The 21765-nt window shown below is 37.9% G+C and overlaps 1 protein-coding gene across 3 annotated transcripts in view; it reads right to left on the bottom strand.

The window, feature by feature from the left end:
- PAX5 (paired box 5) overlaps positions 1 to 21765 on the bottom strand; it is a 322505-nt gene that overhangs the window by 87140 nt on the left and 213600 nt on the right. For 2 of the 3 annotated variants that reach the window (XM_077475368.1, XM_077475370.1), the window contains exon 7: positions 11343 to 11453. The exons of the other annotated variant lie outside the window; for it this stretch is intronic. In XM_077475368.1, the coding sequence (XP_077331494.1) occupies positions 11343 to 11453 (111 nt within the window). The remainder of the gene's footprint in view (positions 1 to 11342; positions 11454 to 21765) is intronic. 3 annotated transcript variants of the gene reach the window in all.

Raw genomic sequence — 21765 nt, 5'->3', positions numbered from 1 at the left:
CCATCATGCAGGTTCAAATGATAATATACTGAACAAAGAGTAAAACCACCTTTTAAAATTAAAAAAAATTATAAAACGAATCCTTTACCATATAAGAAAAAATTGAGGGGATCCTTGTATTCCAAAACTTTAATGCAGCAAGCTGCAGATTCTTTACTGGGTATATCAGTAGGGATGTCAAATAATTTATTTATGTAGCCGTATTGTATGTTTTAAAAAGGGACTATGAGAATAGAGAGGTAAAGAAGCAGCCTTTGTGGCTTGCTTTGAATATAGATGTTAAAGGGCTTTTATGTTCATCTTGGTTCTTCTATTGGGTGAGTCTCTGACCTGGAAGAAGTATGTGCATATCAGGGGTCAGGAAAGCAAAAAGTTAAAAGTTATGGAGCTTGTACTTTTTAAAGAAATGTAGGTGGAAGCTTCCATATGTCATCTTGACATATTTCCTTTAATATTTATATATCATCCTTTCCTTCACTATACTGGATATAAAACAAAGTATCTCTTTCTTCCCAATGCAAAATGTGTGAAGGGTGTATCACATATTTAGCAATTTACCTTGCTTTAGTTTTGCTTTTGATTGTACATCCTTTATACAGGAATATACCGTACACTGGATTATTGCCAACACCACAAAGCTGATTTACTAAAAGAGTGACTATTCACTTTCGTTTTCCAAGCCTGTGAAAAGCAAATTCCTGTTCACTTTGAATACCCAATCAAGCGGAGATGAAATAAGTAAACAGGAATGTGCTTTACACATGATTGAATAGTTGAATATAAGTGAATATTTATAGAACTTGTTGAGTTGAGATTTTCAAATCCTTTAGTAAATGAGCCCATATGCTTCCCAAGCTGTGTTGTATCACAACTTCTAAATAGCTGATGAGTATTTGTACTATTAAAACTTCACATTTTGTTTGAATTGCATTTGAACCTACACTGATTAGTGATTTTAGAATACAGTAAAGTAACTAACTGTGTTATTTACATTACATTTTTTTCTTGCCACACTTGCCAACCAGCATATAATTTACCCTTACTGTATCCTTACTTTCAAAAGTCTGATGCCTTGCCATGTACAACCAGTTGTGAGAATGTGTACTGTGTAAAGTTTTGAAACCATTAAGCTAACAGTTTAGTCTGTAGGATATCTAGCACAACCTTTTTCAACCACGGTGCCTTCTGGGTTCTTCAAGGGTGCTTTGGCAAAAAAGGCTAAAAATTGCTCAAAAGTTGTCAACAAGACAGCAAGTAGCTCAAGTCTGCCTTCTTGTTACAAAAAGCCACAGGTTTTAATTGTATCCACCTTGGATACCATGCAGGTCAGCCACTATCATTTGATAAGCAGGATTTCGGGCACCTACACAGCATCCTAGCTTGCCCCTCTTATGCTCATCAGCACTGGGGTCACATTAGCAGAGAGAGGAGAGAAAATTAGGGAGAAGAAAACAACTGAAATACTAGTCAGTACCAGTTGGCAGTTTGCAAGGTGAAGGAAAAAAATCATCTCTAATGTTGGGTGGCCCCCATGTGTAGATGCTGCTGCCATATTGAAAACTATTAATTTAGTTTTTACATTTTATATTAGGGTGCCATAATTTTAAAGGGTGTCTTGACTAAAAAAAGGTTGAGAAACTGATCTAGCAGCATATAAACTTTGATTGTACAATGATCACATCAGCCCATGCATCCAGTAATGAATAATATAACTATTACTAATTTACCTTGCATGATTTATGTACAGCTGTGCTCATAAGCTTGCATACCCTGGCAGAATTTATAATTTCTTGGCCATTTTTGAGAGAATATGAATGATAACACAAACATATTCTTTCACTCATGGCTAGTGTTTGGCTGAAACCATTTATTATCAATCAACTGTGTTTACTCTTTTTAAATCAAAATGACAAAAGGAACTACCCAAATGACCCTGATCAAAAGTTTACACACCCCAGTTCTTAATACTGTGTATTAACATCAATGACAGCTTGAAGTCCTTTGTGGTATTTGTGGACGAGGCTCTTTATTTTCTCAGATGGTAAAGCTGCCCACTCCTCTTGGCAAAAAGCCTTTAGTTCCAGTAAATTCTTGGGCTGTCTTGCATGAACTGCACGTTTGAGATCTCCCCAGAGTGGCTCAATGATATTGAGGTCAGTAGACTGAGATGGCCACTCCAGAACCTTCACTTTATTCTGCTGTAGCCAATGACAGGTCAATTTGGCCTTTTGTTTTGGATCATTGTCATGTTGGAATATCCAAGTACGTCCCATGTGCAGCTTCCTGGCTGATGAATGCAAATGTTCCTCCATTATTTTTTGATAACATACTGCATTCATCTTGCCATCACATTTTGACCAAATTCCTGTGCCTTTGTAGCTCACACATCCCAAAAACATCAGCCATCCACTTCAGTGTTTCATAGTAGGAATGGTATACCATTCATCATAGGCCTTGTTGACTCCTCTCCAAATGTAGCGTTTATGGTTGTGGCCAATAAGCTCAATTTTGGTCTTATCATTCCAAATGAATTTGAGCCAGAAGGTCTGAGGCTTGTCTCTGGGCTGTTTGGCGTATTGTTAGCAGGATACTTTGTGGCATTTGCGTAGTAATGGCTTTCTTCTGGTGACTCAACCATGCAGCCCATCTTTCTTCAAGTGCCTCCTTATTGTGCATCTTGAAACAGCCACACCACATGTTTTCAGAGAGTTCTGTATGTCACCTGAAGTTGTTTGTGGATTTTTCTTAGCATCCCAAACTATTTTCCTGGCAGTTGTGGCTGAAACTTTATTTGGTCTACCTGACCGTGGTTTGGTTTCAACAGAACCCCTCATTTTCCACTTCTTGATTAGAGTTTGAACACTGCTGATTGGCATTCTCAATTCTTTGGATATCTTTTTATTTTCCTTTCCCATTTTATACAGTTCAACTACCTTTTCCCACAGATCCTTTGAGAATTATTTTGCTTTCTCCATGACTCTGGAGCACTGGATGAAAGATGCAAGGGTCTATCAGGAGTCCAGAAACTCACTGACCTTTTAAACACACACACACTAATTACAAGAAAACAGATCACAGGTGAGGATGGTTACCTTTAGTAGCCATTCAAACCCATTTGTGTGAACTTTTGTGTATGTTATCAGGACAAAATCACCAAACCTTTGATCAGGGTCATTTGGGTAGTTTCTGTTGCTATTATGTTTTAAAAAGAGTAAACACAGTTGATTGATAATAAATGGCTTCATCCAAACACTAACCATGAGTGAAAGAAAAGTTTTTTGTGTTATCATTCATATTCTCTGAAAAATGGGCAAGAAATGATAAGTTCTGCCAGGGTATGTAAAATTATGAGCGCAACTCTATGGGGGTTATTTACTAAAGTGAAAGTGCACTTGGAAGTAAAGTCACTGTAGATCTGAGGGGGACTTGCAAGGAAAATAAAAAACAGCATTTTAGCTTGGACATGATTGGATGATAAAATCAGCAGAACTTCCCCTCATTTCCGCTCTACCCCTTAGATTTAGAGCGACTGCACTTCCAAGTACACTTGCAGTGCAAAGTGGATTTGCCTTTCGTAAATAACCCCCTATGTGTCTGTGATGCCAGGTAGGGTGCAGGGGCACCATCCACCTAATCCATGAATCCAGCCCCTAATTTACATGCAGGGCATCTGACGCATGAATTCCAATGGGTTTTTCTTTTTCTTTTTTAGAAGCACGTGATTAGAGACAGAAGCTCTAACTGGCTTCAAAATTTTTTAGTGCTCTTAGCACTATTACCTGTGTCTTGCCACACTTTTAAAGCTGAACAGCAACTCATATTATCTGTTTTTATACCTATTAATCTTATCTGTGTAGATTTTAGTATTTCGTATTTTGTCATTCTTTCCTTTAATAACTAGTACTAAAAAAAATACAGCATGGGTGTGAATGGTTGCTACACTGAATCTAAATGATGAACGAGAGAACATAACTGACCTACTAAGGCAAAAAAAGAAACATTGATTATACTGTGTTATCTGTGTTATTAGAGGCATGTGCGTTACATTCTAAAATGTTATGTTTTGAATGACAAATTGCCAGAAAAGCATTTCATGAGCTACCCTACAAGTGGTTGAGTGTGGAAGTCATGCCAACTCAACAGATCAGTCCATGACAACCTACCTGGGATACGTTTTTTAAACCATAATAAACGTTCTTTATCAATAATGACATTTAAAATTGATGATAACAGTGGTTAATCCTTCTTTTACACATGGGGCTATTAGGATTAAACACCTCTCCTCACTTTTTAACCTAAACACTGCCATATATTTGGTGTGAAATGCTTACCACACAGCTGATTTTTTACACAGAGGACAATGATGATTTTCAAATGCTGTTAAAAACAAACTCAAATTCCTTCCAAAACCAAAGTTCAGTTCATGTAATCAAACATCATCATGACAAAGGAGTTTTCAAAGAAAAAAAAAAGAATTCACAACCAAATCTGTTTAGATCCTATAAACACAAAGATCTCATATGCTTTATATTTCTGGGTTCTAAAAAAAAAAAAAAAACATTATACTGGATATATAAATAGCTGGATTTCCATTCCTCCTTTGTTTCTCATTTGTGTTTAATATCTGCATGTAAATGCCTGAAAATAGCATCTGTAATTGAGGATTATGAAGTATAGCCAGCTCCTGACAGGCTGCTAAGGAAGATGGATTATCCTCATTTTTCTATAAATTTTGTCAATTTTGGAATTCATAAGCTATCAAGACTGATCAAAATGTAACTGCACAGCTGTGTCAAAAAAGGAGAGGGAGAGAGAAAGAGAGAGAGAAAAGGGGAAGTGGTGATGTTAGCTCCCTTGTTTCCCCTGTCCATATTGCAAACGTTGGTCCTCTGTTCTACTTAACTAGCAGCCACCCCCCACTTCCCAGCCTGTCCTTCTGCGTATTGGATGGGAATCATTCCAAGCTACTTGTTATTTACCTAAAAAAAATAGAAAATAAATAAAATCTATAAATACATTGAAAAGAACGCCAATGCTCTGCTGTGCTCTATTCAAATCGCAAAGTGTAATTTATTACATTTTCTCCCCTCTTTATTTATCCCTAAGTAGTAAACACAATTTCTATTCAGGGGGTTTATTATGTTCTACTCCTAGCAGACAATCACAGCACACTAGAGGCAATTGTTTAGACTCTTCCTCTCAATTTTCCCATTACTGGGAGTAAGTACTGTTGGGACTCTTTAATAGCCCGACTGCAGCCCATATCAATAACAGATGAGGTTTAATCGTCCAACACAAAAATTATTTAGGCTCAGAAAGGACATTCAATGTCATTTGCATAATGGCATTGCTATCCCGCGCACCTAACCCATCGTGCATAAACAAGGCCCGGGGACCATAAATAATAATAAATCATGACGTCTCTGCTTCTCTGGCTGTAATAGGAGCCACTCTTTGTTGAAATTATTTCACTAGAAAATGGGCACAGTAATTTTTAAGACATGTGGCATGCCACAAGGCAGTAAATCTCTTGCAAGCACACACATATACAATGAAAAGGCTGTCCCGCGAGCACAAAGCGGTGTGAATGAGAGATGAAAAATATTTGCATTTGCTGTTTAAATTGGCCTCAGTGATGCAGGGGAATAGAATGGGAAAAAAGAAAAAGGCAAAACAATTGAACTGGCGGGAATCCGATTGTGTTAGAATGTGGCATTTGCTTATGTAAAGTATTTGTGGCATCTCTTCTAATTTACAAACACAATCACATAGATGTGGAAAATGACCCTAGGCTTACTCACAGAGGACTATTCCTGTGTATTATTTAAATAGGACTGAAGCAAAATGAATACTAGAACCTGAAGGCAATTAATGCCAAACTAAAAGCATGTCTAGTGAAACACTTACAATTTTCATTTTCTGTAGTTTGATGCAATCAAGGGGAGTCACGTGGCACACTTGGGTGGCCAGCTATACCTAGAGGGCTTATTGTCATCTGAGCCTTTCTGGAGTGCGAACAAAACCCTAAACAAGGAAGCTTTACCATAGGGTGAGTACATGGATTGAAAACTGAGAGTTCAGATGGTGGAGATAAATGGGGAATACTCGGAATGGTTAGGGGTAAGTATTGTGGTCCCATAGGGTTCTGTGCTGGGACCAATCCTATTTAATTTGTTTGTAAACGACCTGGAGGACAGGGTAAACAGTTCAATCTCTTTATTTGCAGATGATACTAAGCTAAGCAGGGCAATAACTTCTCTGCCGGATGTGGAAACCTTGTAAGAAGATCTTAATAAATTAATGGGATGGGCAACTACATGGCAAATGAGGTTTAATGCAGAAAAATTTTAAATAATACATTTGGATGGCAAAAATATGAATGCAATCTATACACGGGGGGGACCTCTGGGAGGATCTAGGATGGAAAAGGACCCGGGGGTCCTAGTAGATGATAGGCTCAGCAATGGCATGCAATGTCAAGCTGCTGCAAACAAAGCAAATAGAATATTGGCATGCATTAAAAAAGGGATTGACTCCAGGGATAAAGTGATAATTCTACTGCTCTACAAGACCAGTCCTCAGGAAGGATCTACTGGAAATGGAGCGAGTACAAAGAAGGGCAACAAAACTAATAAAGGGTCTGGAGGATATTAGATATGGGGATAGGTTGCAAGCACTGAACTTATTCTCTCTGCCGAAGAGACGTTTGAGAGGGGATATGTGTACTCAATTTACAAATATCATACTGGTGACCGCACAATATTGATAAAAAAAATTTGTAGAAGGGAGTTTAACAAGACACGTGGTCACTCATTAAAATTAGAAGAAAAGAGGTTTAGCCTTAAACTCCATAGAGGGTTCTTTACTGTAAGAGTGGCAAGGATGTGGAACTCTCTTCCACAGGCAGTTGTCTCAGCTGGAGCATCAATAGTTTAAAAAAACTATTAGATAAGCACCTGAACGACTACATCATACAGGGATATACAATGTAATACTGCCATATAATCACACACATAGGTTGGACTTGATGGACTTGTGTCTTTTTTCAACCTCACTAATTATGTAACTATGTTAGTGGATCTTCTGTTCTGCTAACATAAAAAAAGCAACATGGATGGCTATTCAACATAGTGTTGCTGGTGGTGGACATGGCAGGGACAAGAAACAAGGTGTAGTAGGTAGTGTAGCTAGAGCTTGCTGGTGCAGCATTGGTTCCAACCAATCTGGCAGGCATTCATAGGCATTAAAATAAAGCTAAAACCATTTAGCTACACAGAGGACGCCCAGTCACTAGGTGCTTAACTAAATCTGCCACGGACTTTGCTTGTGAAGCTGCATCACTTCCCTGTACTAAATCTGAAAAACAAAGATGTGGTGGGAGAACAACTTGACCGCTAACCACATGACATAAATTGACATCAATTGCAATTACAATAGCATGTCACAAATGAACATTTTTAGTTTTGTTAGAACTTTCCACAGTTTCCAATTTTACTTTCTGCAGAACTGGAAATTATGTGGCAAATCCTGTTAAATGTTGAAGTTTCTTTTAGATATATTGAAAGATTTGGTAAATTCAAAAACTCTATGACTGTTGTGAATTCAACAATTTAAGTCAGTTATTGTATTTAATGTTCTTTTAACAATATAATATCATGCAACTTAAAAGACTGAAAATTAACGAGTGAAAAGGAATTCTCCATTATAAAATAATTAAATGCTGTGACCGCCAAAAAGGGATTTTCCAGTATTAAATGAATGCTCATGTTCTACTGTATATGCTACCTGATCACATCTTCTGAAGGCTGTAATGGTATGATTACTTTGATTTCTCTAAAATAATTTCTCACTCATCTATACTTAGCATTCATTACAGTTGGTGTCATTTATCTGCTCAGTTTTAGATATCTAAACTAAGACAAGCTGGAAACAAAAGCATTAGTTACAATTTGGCAGTGTGTCCAACCTTTAACTAAACCTGTGATTTGCTCATGCAGGGCAAAACAACAGGTTCACTTTAATGGAACCCCTACCAGAATCTTATACTTATTATTATTACTCCAATAGACAGCCAGGAGTAAAGAGCAGAGGTGTAAGCTACAAGTTGCAAATGGTCACAAAGCACTAGCACTGTCATGAGAAAGTAAGGTGGGCAAATGCCATGTCCTCCATACGCTGAAGTCTCAGGTATTTCTCTTCACTTCTGGTGTCTGAATGAAATACTTCAAAACCAAAAGGAAGGTAATTATAAACTACTGGTGGGCCTTTCATTAAAGTAAATGTGTTGCTTTACCTTGCATGAGAAAAGCACATTACATTTACTTTAAATTACATAGCTACATAGCTAAAGTGATGGGGAGTTGAGCTCATCACTGTAAAGATTTTTTTCCACTGTTTAATCACAGGCTGAGTGCTGGCCTATGATGGCATGGGCTCAGAGGAAATGTGTTAAATGTTGTTGACCATCATTCAGCCCAGAAAACTGAGGCCGCGTACACACGCGGGGACTGTTCGCTCAACTTTGTCCGTCAAACAGTTTCAGCGGACAGTCCGCTCAAAATTAGCATGGACGGACTTGCCCACACACGACGAACGAACAGTCCGCTGAAACCGTGCGCGATGACGTGAACGGCACGTACGACGGGACGAAAAATACGACGTCCTATACACTGCAATGCAAACTTCGGCGTGTAAATCCTTTCTGAGCATGCGCGGAACTTAGTTTGACGAACAAGCCTACACACGAGGGGACTGTTCGCTGAAACAAAGTTTCAGCGGACAGTTTTTCGGAAATTCCGAAAAACTTTGTTCAGCAGACTATTCGCTGAAACTGTCCGCTGAAAGCCCACACACGAGCGGACTGTCTGCCGAAACACTGTTCAGCGGACAAAGTTGGGCGAACAGTCCGCCCGTGTGTACGCGGCCTGAGGGGATCTAGTGGTGGAAAATAAGTTCTGCAGGGGACAGCTCTGAAACTGAGAAAGTTGCAGAAAAAGTACTTTTTAATTTTATTTTGTCTTTTAGTGCTCTATTATTTAAATAGCTAAACAGCGTGCATTATTAATTGGCAGAAAATTATTTAGTGTCTTTTTTTTTTTTTTTTTTGCATCTGATATCTAAGGCATCAGGATATATCATAATGTAAATACTGTTGCAAAGAATCCCTTTCTAAACTGACAGTTTTTTATCCATAGACAGCTGTTGCTTCTTGTCTTTTGTACTCATTTTTAATACTAATATATCATTGTTTATTCTTGAATAACATGCTGCCACTGGCTACCTATATCCTGGATAAAAAATAATGTTGATCATGCATGCATAGTTGTGTACTCCTTAATAAATCAGCCCTGGTGTCTTAAGTTAAGCTTTCCCAGACATATATAGTATATAGGCCATGATATCTTAGCCTTTCTAAGGCTAAGTATATAAAAATGATCTGGCCCATGATTACTTAACATGGAAAGTAAGCATCTCCTGTTGCCATAACAATTTTCCTATGTTGACTATGCATAATTAATAATATAGATAATTGGTAGACTCTCTGAACAGTACATCACTAAATTATAAGTGCACAAAGGTACATGATAGCCATTTTTAATTATATTATGTTATTTATTTAACAAGACATTTTCTGTCATTTTTTTTTTTTTATTTTGTACTTTGTTTTTTTCTTTTGTACTTTGTTCAATTGCTAAACCAAAAAAAAAAAAAAAAAACAACGAGAAAGACAAATTTGAAGTGCTAATGAACCTGAGCACCTCATACAGCAAAACTCACAAAAGCGACTCTACTACTCTGCCAAATATTCTCTTTTCAGTACCTTGGACAACATCATAATAGCGGGATGAACAAAGTATAAGTCAAATACATATTCTCACTGTAAAAACTTGAACAATTAGAATTACAAAAGTGATTTAACATTAGATAAAAAGGTGTATATTAACGGCCTATAATACACCACTCAGCGCCAAATAAGTCCTACCGCTCTCCAGCAGTATAAACATCAATACAAAAACTTTCTAATTCACTTTGCAGTGTAAGAGAATAATACTAAGCAGCTGTTTAAAAAATAATACAATGTAAAACAGTCATATAAAAAGATAACAGTCCAATTCCTGTATGGTTCAGATACTCAAACAGCGCTAATCTTAAAATAGAGCAAATATTGTGAGGCCAACACCACATCAGAAAAAAAGTCTTTGTGTGCAGTGCTGATGAAAGAAACAGTTCAAAAACGTTATAGGTGATCATCAACGGCTCCAAAAACATAATAAAACACAAGAATTGCACATAGCGTAATCCTGTTTATTTAGACGAAGTTCCCATTTGCCAAACTATATCAAACTACGTACACATTAAAATAATCAATTGAGCAAACAAGTGATGAAACAGAGCTCTATCACCGTTTCTGCCGTCGGCCGTCGGTGGAGTGCAACTCATCACTTCCGGAGATGTCGTGGGGGTCACCGTCTTACGCGTTTCGTCGTATCCAACTTCAACAGAGGGCGTCAGTTGAAGTCGGATATGACAAAATGCATAAGGGCATGACCCACGTGACATCTCCAGAAGTGATGTTTTGCGCTCCACCGGCGGTCGGCTCCATACCAAGAAGCGATCGTGGTGTCTGCAAGGAGACATGCGCTGATTCGTTGGATGGTAGAAATGGCGATAGAGCTCTGTTTCATCACTTGTTTGCTCGAATGATTATTTTAATGTGTACATAGTTTGATATAAGGGGGTTTCTTTGGCATATGGGAAATTCATCTAAATAAACAGGATTACGCTATATGCAATTCTCCTCCTGTTTTATGATATTTTTGGAGCCCTTATGCCATTGGATCTTTACAGATGGTGAGGATTCAGATTCAGAGGATTCAGATTTAACTGGTTGAGTAACATTTGTTTTAAGGCTGTCTCGTTAGAGTCTTCAGGTGAGTTTACCCCCTTGGGGGAGTGTGCTTCAAGCAGTGAAAGTGGTGGTGGAAGGTGCACACTATGAAAACCGTTGATGATAACCTATAACATTTTTGAACTGTTTCTTTCAGCAGCACTACACACAAAGACTTTTTTTCTGATGTGGTGTTGGCCACATGATATTTGCTCTATTTTAAGATTAGCTCTGTTTTAGTATCTGAATTATACAGGAATTGGACTGTTATCTTTTTATACTACTGTTTTAAAGTGATTTAACATTACTGACCCTAAAACTATTAGTAAAAACACAGTAAATTGCATTATTTTGTCATTAAAAATGTCATAGGGCAGTGAGAGATCCTCACAAAGAAAAGACTATTTGGACAGTAAGTCCCTTCCCAGCTCGCTTGTAAAGCAAGTGGACTTACCGGGGTTCGGCTGTGTGGCTCATGATGAAGGGAAAGTCGAAAATCGCGCCACTGAGCTGTCGAGCCGCCAGAAAACTCAACCTGTTCCAAACGTGGGAGCCAACGAACCTGCTGAAACCATAAGGTAATGTTCAGAACCAGATCACCCCCACTGTGATCGTGTTCTGATTGTGTTCTTGTTTATTTTTTTGCATTTAAAATATGTCTTAGCTTAAATATTAAAGTACTATAAAGAATATTTAGTTTGATATTCCCACTTATGTTTACAATTTCCCATTATACTGACTGATCCATTTCCCAACATGCAACAACAAAACAGCAAATTAAGTGCATGCAGTCCAGCACATGGCCCTATCACAGTTTCAAAATCTGTGATATGATTTGTGAAATATCAGGAAAAATTACCAAAACTGAGTCATAAAGAAAAAGTTGACACAAATTTCTATAAGGCTACAAGCAAAAAATTACCCAGTAGACAATAGAAAACCCCCACATACATCAGATGTTATAATAATATAACAATTTACTATTAATCAAAAACTTGAAATGTAATATATAGTTGTAAGATAGTACAACCATCACGCCCTGAAATAACAACTCTCTAACCTGTACTATTCCCTTAAGTAATCATTAAAATTCACTATATTCATAGTACTATAGATGATAAAAATGAAGAACATGATGCGAAAAAGCCTTCAAAAATATATTACATACATATACATTATAAATTAGATACAAACAAACAGCACAGTAATACCATAAATAATATAAACATACAGCATGTTATCAGATATGATTTTATATAGGAATTATACTAATGGGAAAATAAATATCTGTGTAATGCCTGCTTCTGTTTTTTTATTGTATATATATATATTCGTTATTTGTTTATTTTATACATACATATATTCACTAGTATATGTTCATCGTTGCACTGGTGTCTGCTTAGATTTCTCTTTGCTGGAAAACAAACGCTTTTAGCATTGTGATAATCCAAATCTAAAGTGTGCATAGTCTAGACACAGGTTCACTCTAAGGCCGCGTACACACGCGGGGACTGTTCGCCCAACTTTGTCCGCCAAACAGTTTCAGCGGACAGTCCGCTCAAAATTAGCATGGACGGACTTGCCCACACACGACGAACGAACAGTCCGCTGAAACCGTGCGCGATGACGTGAACGGCACGTAAGATGGGATGAAAAATACGACGTCCTATACACTGCAATGCAAACTTCGGCGTGTAAATCCTTTCTGAGCATGCGCGGAACTTAGTTTGACGAACAAGTCTACACACGAGGGGACTGTTCGCTGAAACAGAGTTTCAGCGGACAGTTTTTCGGAATTTCCGAAAAACTTTGTTCAGCAGACTGTCCGCTGAAACTGTCCGCTGAAAGCCCACACACGAGCGGACTGTCCGCCGAAACACTGTTCAGCGGACAAAGTTGAGCGAACAGTCCCCGCGTGTGTACGCGGCCTAAAAGTAAATTGATCTGGCCTAAGATGTTTCCTGGGTAGCAGCAGTGCTAAAGTTCAGGCACCCTGCAATAAAATGAAGTTTCATTGCTAAGCCCCACCCCTTTTTATTCTATTGTAAAAATGCCATGGCTTTATTGGTAGTAGAGGTTCTAAAATTTAACAGCTGGATGATAAAGAATAGAGGTTTATATAAGTTTGGGCATAAGCAAAGACCCTTTGTACTGTATGGGTCCAAGGGTGCTCTGCAGGAACAGAGGGATTCAGCTGAAAACGAATACACATACATGCTGACACCTACAGCATAGCTAATCTTGGATTTAGGTCTGGACTTTGAGTGGGCCATTCTAACACATGAATATGCTTTGATCTAAACCATTCCATTGTAGCTCTGGCTGTATGTTTAGGGTCGTTGTCCTGCTGGAAGGTGAACCTCCATCTCAGTCTCACGTCTTTTGTAGACTCTAACAGGTTTTCTTCTAAGACTGCCCTGTATTTGGCTCCATCCATCTTCCCATCAACTCTGACCAACTTCCCTGTCCCTGCTGAAGAAAAGCATCAACACAACATGATGCTGCCATCAACATGTTTCATGGAGGGGGTGGAGTGCTCAGAGTGATGTGCATAGTGTTTTGCTTTTAGGCCAAAAGGTTCAATGTTGGTCTCATCTGACCAGAGTACCTTCTTCCACATGTTTGTTGTGTACCCCACATGACATCTCGCAAACTGCAAACAGAACGTCTTATGGCTTTCTTTCAACAATGGCTTTCTTCTTGCCACTCTTCCATAAAGGTCAAATTTGTGGCGTGCACAAATAATAGTTGCCCTGTGGACAGATTCTCCCACCTGAGCTGTGGATCTCTGTTACCATGGGGCTCTTGGCTGCTTCTCGATTAATCTTGATTAATGCTTTCCTGGCCTGCCAGTTTAGGTGGACGACCATGTTTTGGTAGGTTTTCAGTTGTGCTAAACTTTCCATTTTCGAATGATGGAGTGAACAGGGCTCCGTGAGATGTTCAAAGCTTGGGATATTTTTCTATAAACTTTAAACTTCTCCCCAACTTTATCCCTGACCTGTCTGGTCTGTTCCTTGGCCTCCATGATGCTGTTTGTTCACTAAGATTCTCTAACAAGCCCCCGAGGGCTTCACAGAACAGCTGCAATTATACTGAGATTAAATTAAACACAGGTGAACTCTATTTACTAAATGTGACTTCTGAAGGCAATTGGTTCCACTAGATTTTAGTTAGGGTATCAGAGTAGGGGGCTGAATACAAATACATGCTGCACTTTTCACATATTTATTTGTAAAAAAAATTTTGGGGGTTTTATCATTTTCCTTCCACTTTACAATTATGTGCCATGTCTGTCACATAAAATCCAAATACAATACATTTACATTTTTGGTTGTAACATGGCAAACTTGGCAAACTTTGGAAAATGTCAAGGGGTGTGAATACTTTTTCAAGGCACGGTATATGCGGTATTACTGAATGGCACCTGAAGAGAAGAGATGGACTTGTATTGTTCATCTGGGCAAATGCAAGGGGAAACAATATAGGCAGATTTGCTTCCATGAAGTGTGACATGTACATTAAGAGCTGAAGAACATTAAATGGCTCATGAAATCTTAAAGTGTAAGTAAACCCCTCTATCATTTTCAGCCAAGGAAGCTGCCATCTTTGCCTCTGTTTAGTCTAAACTGATGATGCTGCACATGTGATCAGTTATGACATCAATCAATTTATCTGACATCAGGTCTGGATGTGTCGATGTTCTGTGCGATGGATCCAATTGTATTGATTATGCCTTTTATCAATACTCGTTTGTGAGTAGCCATTTTGCTATGTGTTCTGTCTTCAATAAAGCTCTGTTTATGGTAATACACTAGGTCAGTGCGCCTTCCTTTTTGTTTTGTTTTTCTCCAGTATTTGAATACCCAATATTCTAAGTAGGGCTGCAAGACCTTTTTGATACTACCATCTTAAACTGTCGGTATCACACTTTGAAGACCGAGACACCAGAGCGCAGGAGAAGTTGTCTTTTTCTTGTACAGTTATGACACCAGCCATTGGGTGGTTTGACAGTTTGGTTGAGAGCACAACCAATGGGAATGTTACATTTCCAGCACATGCCGGCAATTAAACTGTTTTACGGACGGGTTTACTTCCGCTTTAAAAATGTATATTACATGCCTTTTTTCAGTCTAGAAAAAAGCAAGCATAAAGGAATAGTAGGAATAGTGCTAAAGGAAGTTTTTCCACACAGCTTAATCTTACAGCACGACTGTAGGTCATTTAAATAAATATATATCTATATATATTTTTATATATATATATCTATATATATGGATAGATAGATAGATAGCTAGATAGATAGATAGCTAAAGATAGATAGATGAATAGATATATCTATAGATATAGATATATCTATAGATATATCGATATCAATATATATATATATATATATATATATATATATATATATATATATATATATATAACTTATATGCTAACGCATCCCATCTAATCAAAGCTTACTGCTTAGTTTATTTTGTTATTTGCAGCTATTGCCCTGTTATAAAAACCTAATCTAACCAGTGATTGTGCCTTTTCTGAAACTGGTTGATGATGCTGTTTCCTCATGGTGAAATCACTGCAGCATCATCACTTTGTTAAGCACTGTAGCTGCATGGACTAGACTGCCTTGTGGTTTTTCATGATGAGGATTGTAACTGCTAATACTCCTCCTCCTCAATGCCTAGCCATGCCTAGTTCCACTTACCCAAGGCATTGTGACTGACAGCATCACACTGCCCACAATTACCAATGGAGAAGGCTGCATAAGTAATACATTGGTAGTCTCTCCTCTTTGCTCTGGCAACCTAAAAAGCACTGTACTCATTGAGACGATGTTACATGGGCTAAGAGGATGGTATCTACTAATATGTGGAATTCTACTAACAGGTTAACTTTAAGGTGGACTTCTACTAACAGATGAACTTTGCTCATTTTACATAAGAGTTCTCGTATTTAGGTAACTACATATTTAAGGAAACAATGTATTTTGCAGTAACATATGTTTTGTTAGAAAATAGAAAAATAGAAAAGATTATTAGAATACCTTATTTTGTCCTGCTTGTTATAAAAAGAAGTTAGTATTCTATCCCATATTTGAGTCTAAATAGGTAGCAAAACCTGTTTAGATGCATGTATAGGAAGCGTGAACAATTTAATCAACTTAAAAAAAAAACACTAATTACAAATCAATAGCTGTCAGGTGAAAAGTGTAATGTAAGTGACATAGAGAATCAAGCACTTTTCCCCAAAAATTAGCAGTTGCTGCATTAAGATTGCAGTTCATTAAACAAGTCAGCAGGCATGTTGGCATTGGTATAGATTTATATAACTCGCCTTTCTTATAGCTGCAGGAGATAAGTCAATAGTCCTATATTTCCAATATCTTACTGCCCCCATGCCTGTGTTTTCAAATGCAAGTCATTAATTGGTCACTGTTTCTTCTTTGGCTATCAATTTTCATCAAGATGCAAGGAATCAAAAGATAAAATACCTTAACCAAATACATTAATATTTCATCTGACTATTGAAATATAATGCTATTCAAAATAAAGCTTAACAAATCAAATAATCCTTCTAGCCAAGCAATATACACACATTAATAGGGAATGTTACTGTGTCTGAATGGTTGCACAAAGCTATTTCAGCTTCCAGTGGTTGGTTTGCTATTGCTATGCTTTTCCATGTGTTGTTTAATAGTAGATCACTACGAAGACCTGAAAATCTTCTGCGGGTCAATTTCAGCACCAATTCGTCTGACCTTCTGTCAATAACATTTGAAAGCTATTAGAGGGTCTACAGCACATTAGCTGGTGAAATGGCTCATCTCATGACATGGAAAGAGCTTTGATAAAACAAATGAGGTGTCAAAACAAGTAAAATTTTCTTACACAGAATTTTCATGTGCTTTTCCATTAAGCTGATATTCAAATGTTGTCAGATTATTCTAGCTCGCAGTTTTTCAATCTGTGCCTTAAATTCCAGGGGCACCCCAGAGGGATTTAATGGTTATTTAAAGGTGCTAATTTAACTCAAAATACAGGTGTTACTTACTAGCAAATAACAATTTATGGCAGAATATGTTGAAGTATAGGGGCTTATAATGCTATCTCAGATGTTATAAACTAATATCTTCTATATGGTATTCGTGCTGACCAAAAAAATGAAGTGTTTTGCTTGTATGAATAAATGTTTGTTTTATTTAGAGAAACCTTTCAGATATTTAAATCAGTTTTGGTTAAGTGCCAAAAAAACAACAAAAAAAAAACAACCAAAGCACTGGACCTACCAATGGCTTTGCAAGGTTTAGTTTTAGATACTGTATACTCAAAACCCTGATTCACACTGGCCTTGGCATGATCTAAGGTAAAATATTAACAGATTAACATAGTCCTTATTGACCACCCATATACTGTATCTTTCTATATCTATTATTAGGCCATTATGTATCTATGCTATATACCAGCTGGAGGCACAGTTAGCTGCCAGGGCATAAAGGAATGATTTTCATGGCTCCGCCTATTACATATTCTGTGGTTCCCTCCTTAAATTCTACACTTTTAAAAAGCTACAGAACAGAGTGTATATTTTGTTTTATTGCTGGTTTGTTGAAATGTCTTAATAATTTGTATTTTCACATATGGTTGCTTGTTGGAGAAAATTATGCAGACCCACCAGTCTGATCTGTGCCTTAAAGGGGCTCTGTACAGTATATGTTTTTTGTTGTCGTTTATACGTGTGTTGATGGACATTCTAATATTTTGAATATGTGCTAAGTGCATGTTGCAAGACAGAAATATGAGTTTGAACTTGCCTACAGGTAAGTCACTCAGTATTAAATAAAGCTTTTGTGCACCTGCCCTCTGTATATATGTGAAACACCCCGACAGCTGTCCCCCTAGGCATCCAGAAGATGTATATATTAATCAAGGTACAGTGCTAATATGTACATACAACTATTTGTGTGCCAATAAACATATACTCCAAGCCCATTGGAATGAACCTTACTATATATAAAACCTTACAGGTAAACTTATTATAAAGTGTAACGACATACACAAACCCCATTTTTAAAACCTTGATAATATAAATCTATTATACAGTGCTTATAGTGTAAAAAAAAAAAAAAAGTGCCAAACAGTCCCAGAAAAGTGCTTTCCAATATCAATATCCTATATATATATATATATATATATATATATATATATATATATATATATATATATATATATATATTCATATTAATATTGAGTTGGCCCACCCTTTGCAGTTATAACAGCTTCAACTCTTCTGGGAAGGCTGTCCACAAGGTTTAGGAGTGTGTCTATGGGAATGTTTGACTATTCTTCAAGAAGCGCATTTGTGAGGTCAGGCACTGATGTGGACAAGAAGGCCTGGCTCGTAGTCTCCACTCGAATTCACTAATTCACTTCAAAGGTGTTCTATCGTGTTGAGGTCAGGACTCTGTGCAGGTCAGTCAAGTTCCTCCACCCCAAACTGACTCATTCATGTCTTTATGGACCTTGTTTGTGCACTGTCCAAATCATTTGGTGGAGGGGGGATTAAGGTGTGGGGTTGTTTTTCAGTCCTGCATAGAGTCCTGACCTCAACCCAATAGAACACCTTTGGGAGGAATTAGAGCTGGAGACTGTGAGCCAGCTACCCTGTCCACATCATTGTCTGACCTCACAAATGAGCTTCTGGAAGAATGGTTAAACATTCCCATAGACACACTCCTAAACCTTGTGGACAGCCTTCCCAGAAGAGTTGAAGATGTTATATCTTCAAAGGGTGGGCCAACTCAATATTGAACCCTACGGACTATGACTGGGATATATATATATATATATATATATATATATATATATATATATATATATATATATATATATAGAGAGAGAGAGAGAGAGAGAGAGAGAGGGAGAGGGAGAGGGAGAGGGAGAGGGAGAGAGAGAGATCTGTAGTGAGTATACGCAGTGACCAATTTTCAATGCTAACAAGACCTGTGAACAAATGTCCAAAACTAACAGTTCAAATAACCACAGCAAATCCAATGTGAAAATGAGAATTCACACTTAAAAGTTTTAGTGTTCCAGTGAATATTCTTCGAGTGCTTGCTCCTCCTCCCCCACTTATGAATGCGCGCACCAGATAAGATGACCCCTTAAGTTAATAAGGTGGTCTACAAAACACTTATAATTATATTTCAGCCTCTATGAATCCCCCTCTGCATTCTCCTCTCCAGTCTCCACACTGGTTTGTATGCAAAAAGACAAATTGTCTAATGCCCTGTACACACTGTCAGAAATTCAGACGGAAACGGTCCGATCAGATTATGTTGTAGGAAAATCCAATCGTGTGTGGGCTCTATTGGACTTTTCCCGTTGGAAAAATCAGACGGAAAAAGTTTGAGAGCTGGATCTAAAATTTTCTGACAACAAATTCCGATTGGACAAAGTGCCACGCATGCTCAGATCAAATTACAAGACCAAAGCTATTGGCTACTAGCTTGAACATAGTCCCCTTGTAACCAACGAACGTCATCACGTTCCGAACTATCGGATTTTCTCAGCCAACTTTGTCCGGCCGTGTGTATGCAACACCAGTTTCGGACAAAATCCGTCTGAAAAAAATCAGACGGATTTTGTTGTCAGAATGTCCGACCGTGTGTACAAGGGCTTAGAGTGGACCACAACTGTAATAGCAGTCTCTTATAATGTTGTATTGTACACTGTTGTGCCTTTTGTTTATTTTTTTTAGTTTTTTTTAATTCAATAAAACATCATCTTCAAAAATGGCTAATATGTGCCCTAGAGGTGGATAAGGTAAAAGGACACATTAGAAGCCAGAAACAAATGGCAGCACCATTATATATCAGGCACAAGCACAACAGCCAAGTGTATGATCTGGACTCCCTATGTTCATTTTTAGGGAAGGGCAGACAGCCTATGATCATAGTATTTTTACTGCTGCCTGCCCTTCTCCCTGGCTCTATAAAGTATTTTTTATTTCTGCTACACTCCTCCTTCTCAGTGCCAGAACCACATTCCTCAATCTCATCACCAGCATCGCAACTATCCTCCACCTATGGCAAGATTTGAAATAGAAGAGGAAGCAAAAAAACAATGTGCTAGCAGTCCTCCTAAAAATTGCTGCCATGCATCCTTGAGGAGGAAGGGCAGAAAAGGGCAATTTAGCAGAACTCTAAAAGAAAGTGGCTGTTGTGCACCCTTGAGAAAACAGCAGAAGGAAAATGGGGAATTAACAGTGTTAAAAGGAAGTGACTGTTATACCCTTTCAGGACCTAGGAGGTTGTGCCTTTTGCCACTGACTTGTCTAATTGAGATGATGCTCTCATCGAGTTCTGTTTTGCAGAGTCATTTGTTACTTAAATGGCTCTGTTTACCATGGCTAATATGCTTCAGATAGAAACTATAAAATGGTGCTGTTGGCAGCAGATTAATTAATAAAAAAAAACATGCTGCAAAGCTCTCCCTCTATTTGCAGGCTTTTCAAGTGTTTGTGTTCTAGCCAATTTTAACCTATTTGTGAAATCTAAATTTTGATTATTTTGGAAATAATTGGGGATACAAGGATGGAAGGAAAATTCGGGGAATGTGGTGTTTTGATTTTGAAGTGTTTTTGGTCACTCTCTTTTGACATTTTATTAATATGGAATTAAACCTGCAAGAATAAAAAAAACTGAGCTCAGCATGGGAGCATCTTCATCGCAGCTAGGCCAACCAAGCAGTTGAAGATATGGAACCCAGAAGGAAGATTTGGTCTTTAGGGCAGCACCCATGCCCAAATAGTGAGGACAGTGCAATGCTGGAGGGGATTGTTTCTCAGATAAATTTGTCATAACATGCTAATACGTTGTGCATACAAGCCCATTATAGCTAACAGCTCCCTGGGCCTCATAAAAAAATAAAATGGCGGAGGTTTAAAGAGGAAGTAAAGGCACTGACTTTTTTTTTTTAAATGCAACTTGCAAGGCAAAGGCATAATGAGCTAGTATGCATAGCACACTAGCTCATTATGAATAACTTACCTGAGAACGAAGCCCCCAAAGCGGTCGTCCTTCTTCATCTTCACCGCTGACATGTATCCCAGAGTGACTTCCGGGTCTCACTGCCCCAGCGCTGTGATTCGCCGGAGCAGCGATGATGTCACTCCCGTGCATGCGCACGGGAGCCGCCACGAGCGGCATATCGACGTTATCTGTGGCGTGCTCAGTGCGCCTGCGTGCTGCTGTCTACGGCGTATGCGCCGTAGACAGCGGTGCCTGTCTTTTTGTAAATATCTCCTAAACTGTGTGATATTTCTTAGACCTACAGGTAAGCCTTAATGTTGGTGTACCTGTAGGTTTAAGTGGTTTTTAAGGGTTTACAACCACTTTAATTACACTTTAAACTTCTGAGGAAATGCTGTGTGATACTCCAAAATATTTAAATGTTTGTAAACGTTCACTTTTTAGATTTTTTAACCACTTCGGTACAGGGCATTTTTATCCCCTTCCTGCCCAGGCCAATTTTCGGCTTTCAGCGCTGTAACATTTTGAATGACAATTGCGCAATCATGCAACACTGTACCTAAATTAAAATTGTATCTTTTTTTTACCTACAAATAGAGCTTTCTTTCGTGGTATTTGATTACCTCTGCGCTTTTTATTTTTTGCGCTATAAACAAAAAATTGGGACTTTTTTTACTTTTTGCTATAATAAATATCCCAATTTTTTTTTTTTCCTCAGTTTAGGCCGATATGTATTCTTCTACATATCTTTGGTAAAAAAAATTGCAATAAGCGTATATTGATTTGTTTGCACAAAAGTTATAGCACCTACAAAATAGGTTATTGATTTATAAAAATTGAT

Source organism: Lithobates pipiens, unplaced genomic scaffold (assembly GCF_037356315.1).
Source record: "Lithobates pipiens isolate NorthernLeopardFrog02 unplaced genomic scaffold, aLitPip1_a1.2 Scaffold_13, whole genome shotgun sequence".
In the NCBI taxonomy this organism is placed as follows: Eukaryota; Metazoa; Chordata; class Amphibia; order Anura; family Ranidae; genus Lithobates; species Lithobates pipiens.
Note: the sequence above shows the minus strand (reverse complement) of the source record. Positions and strands in the feature narration are given on the sequence as shown.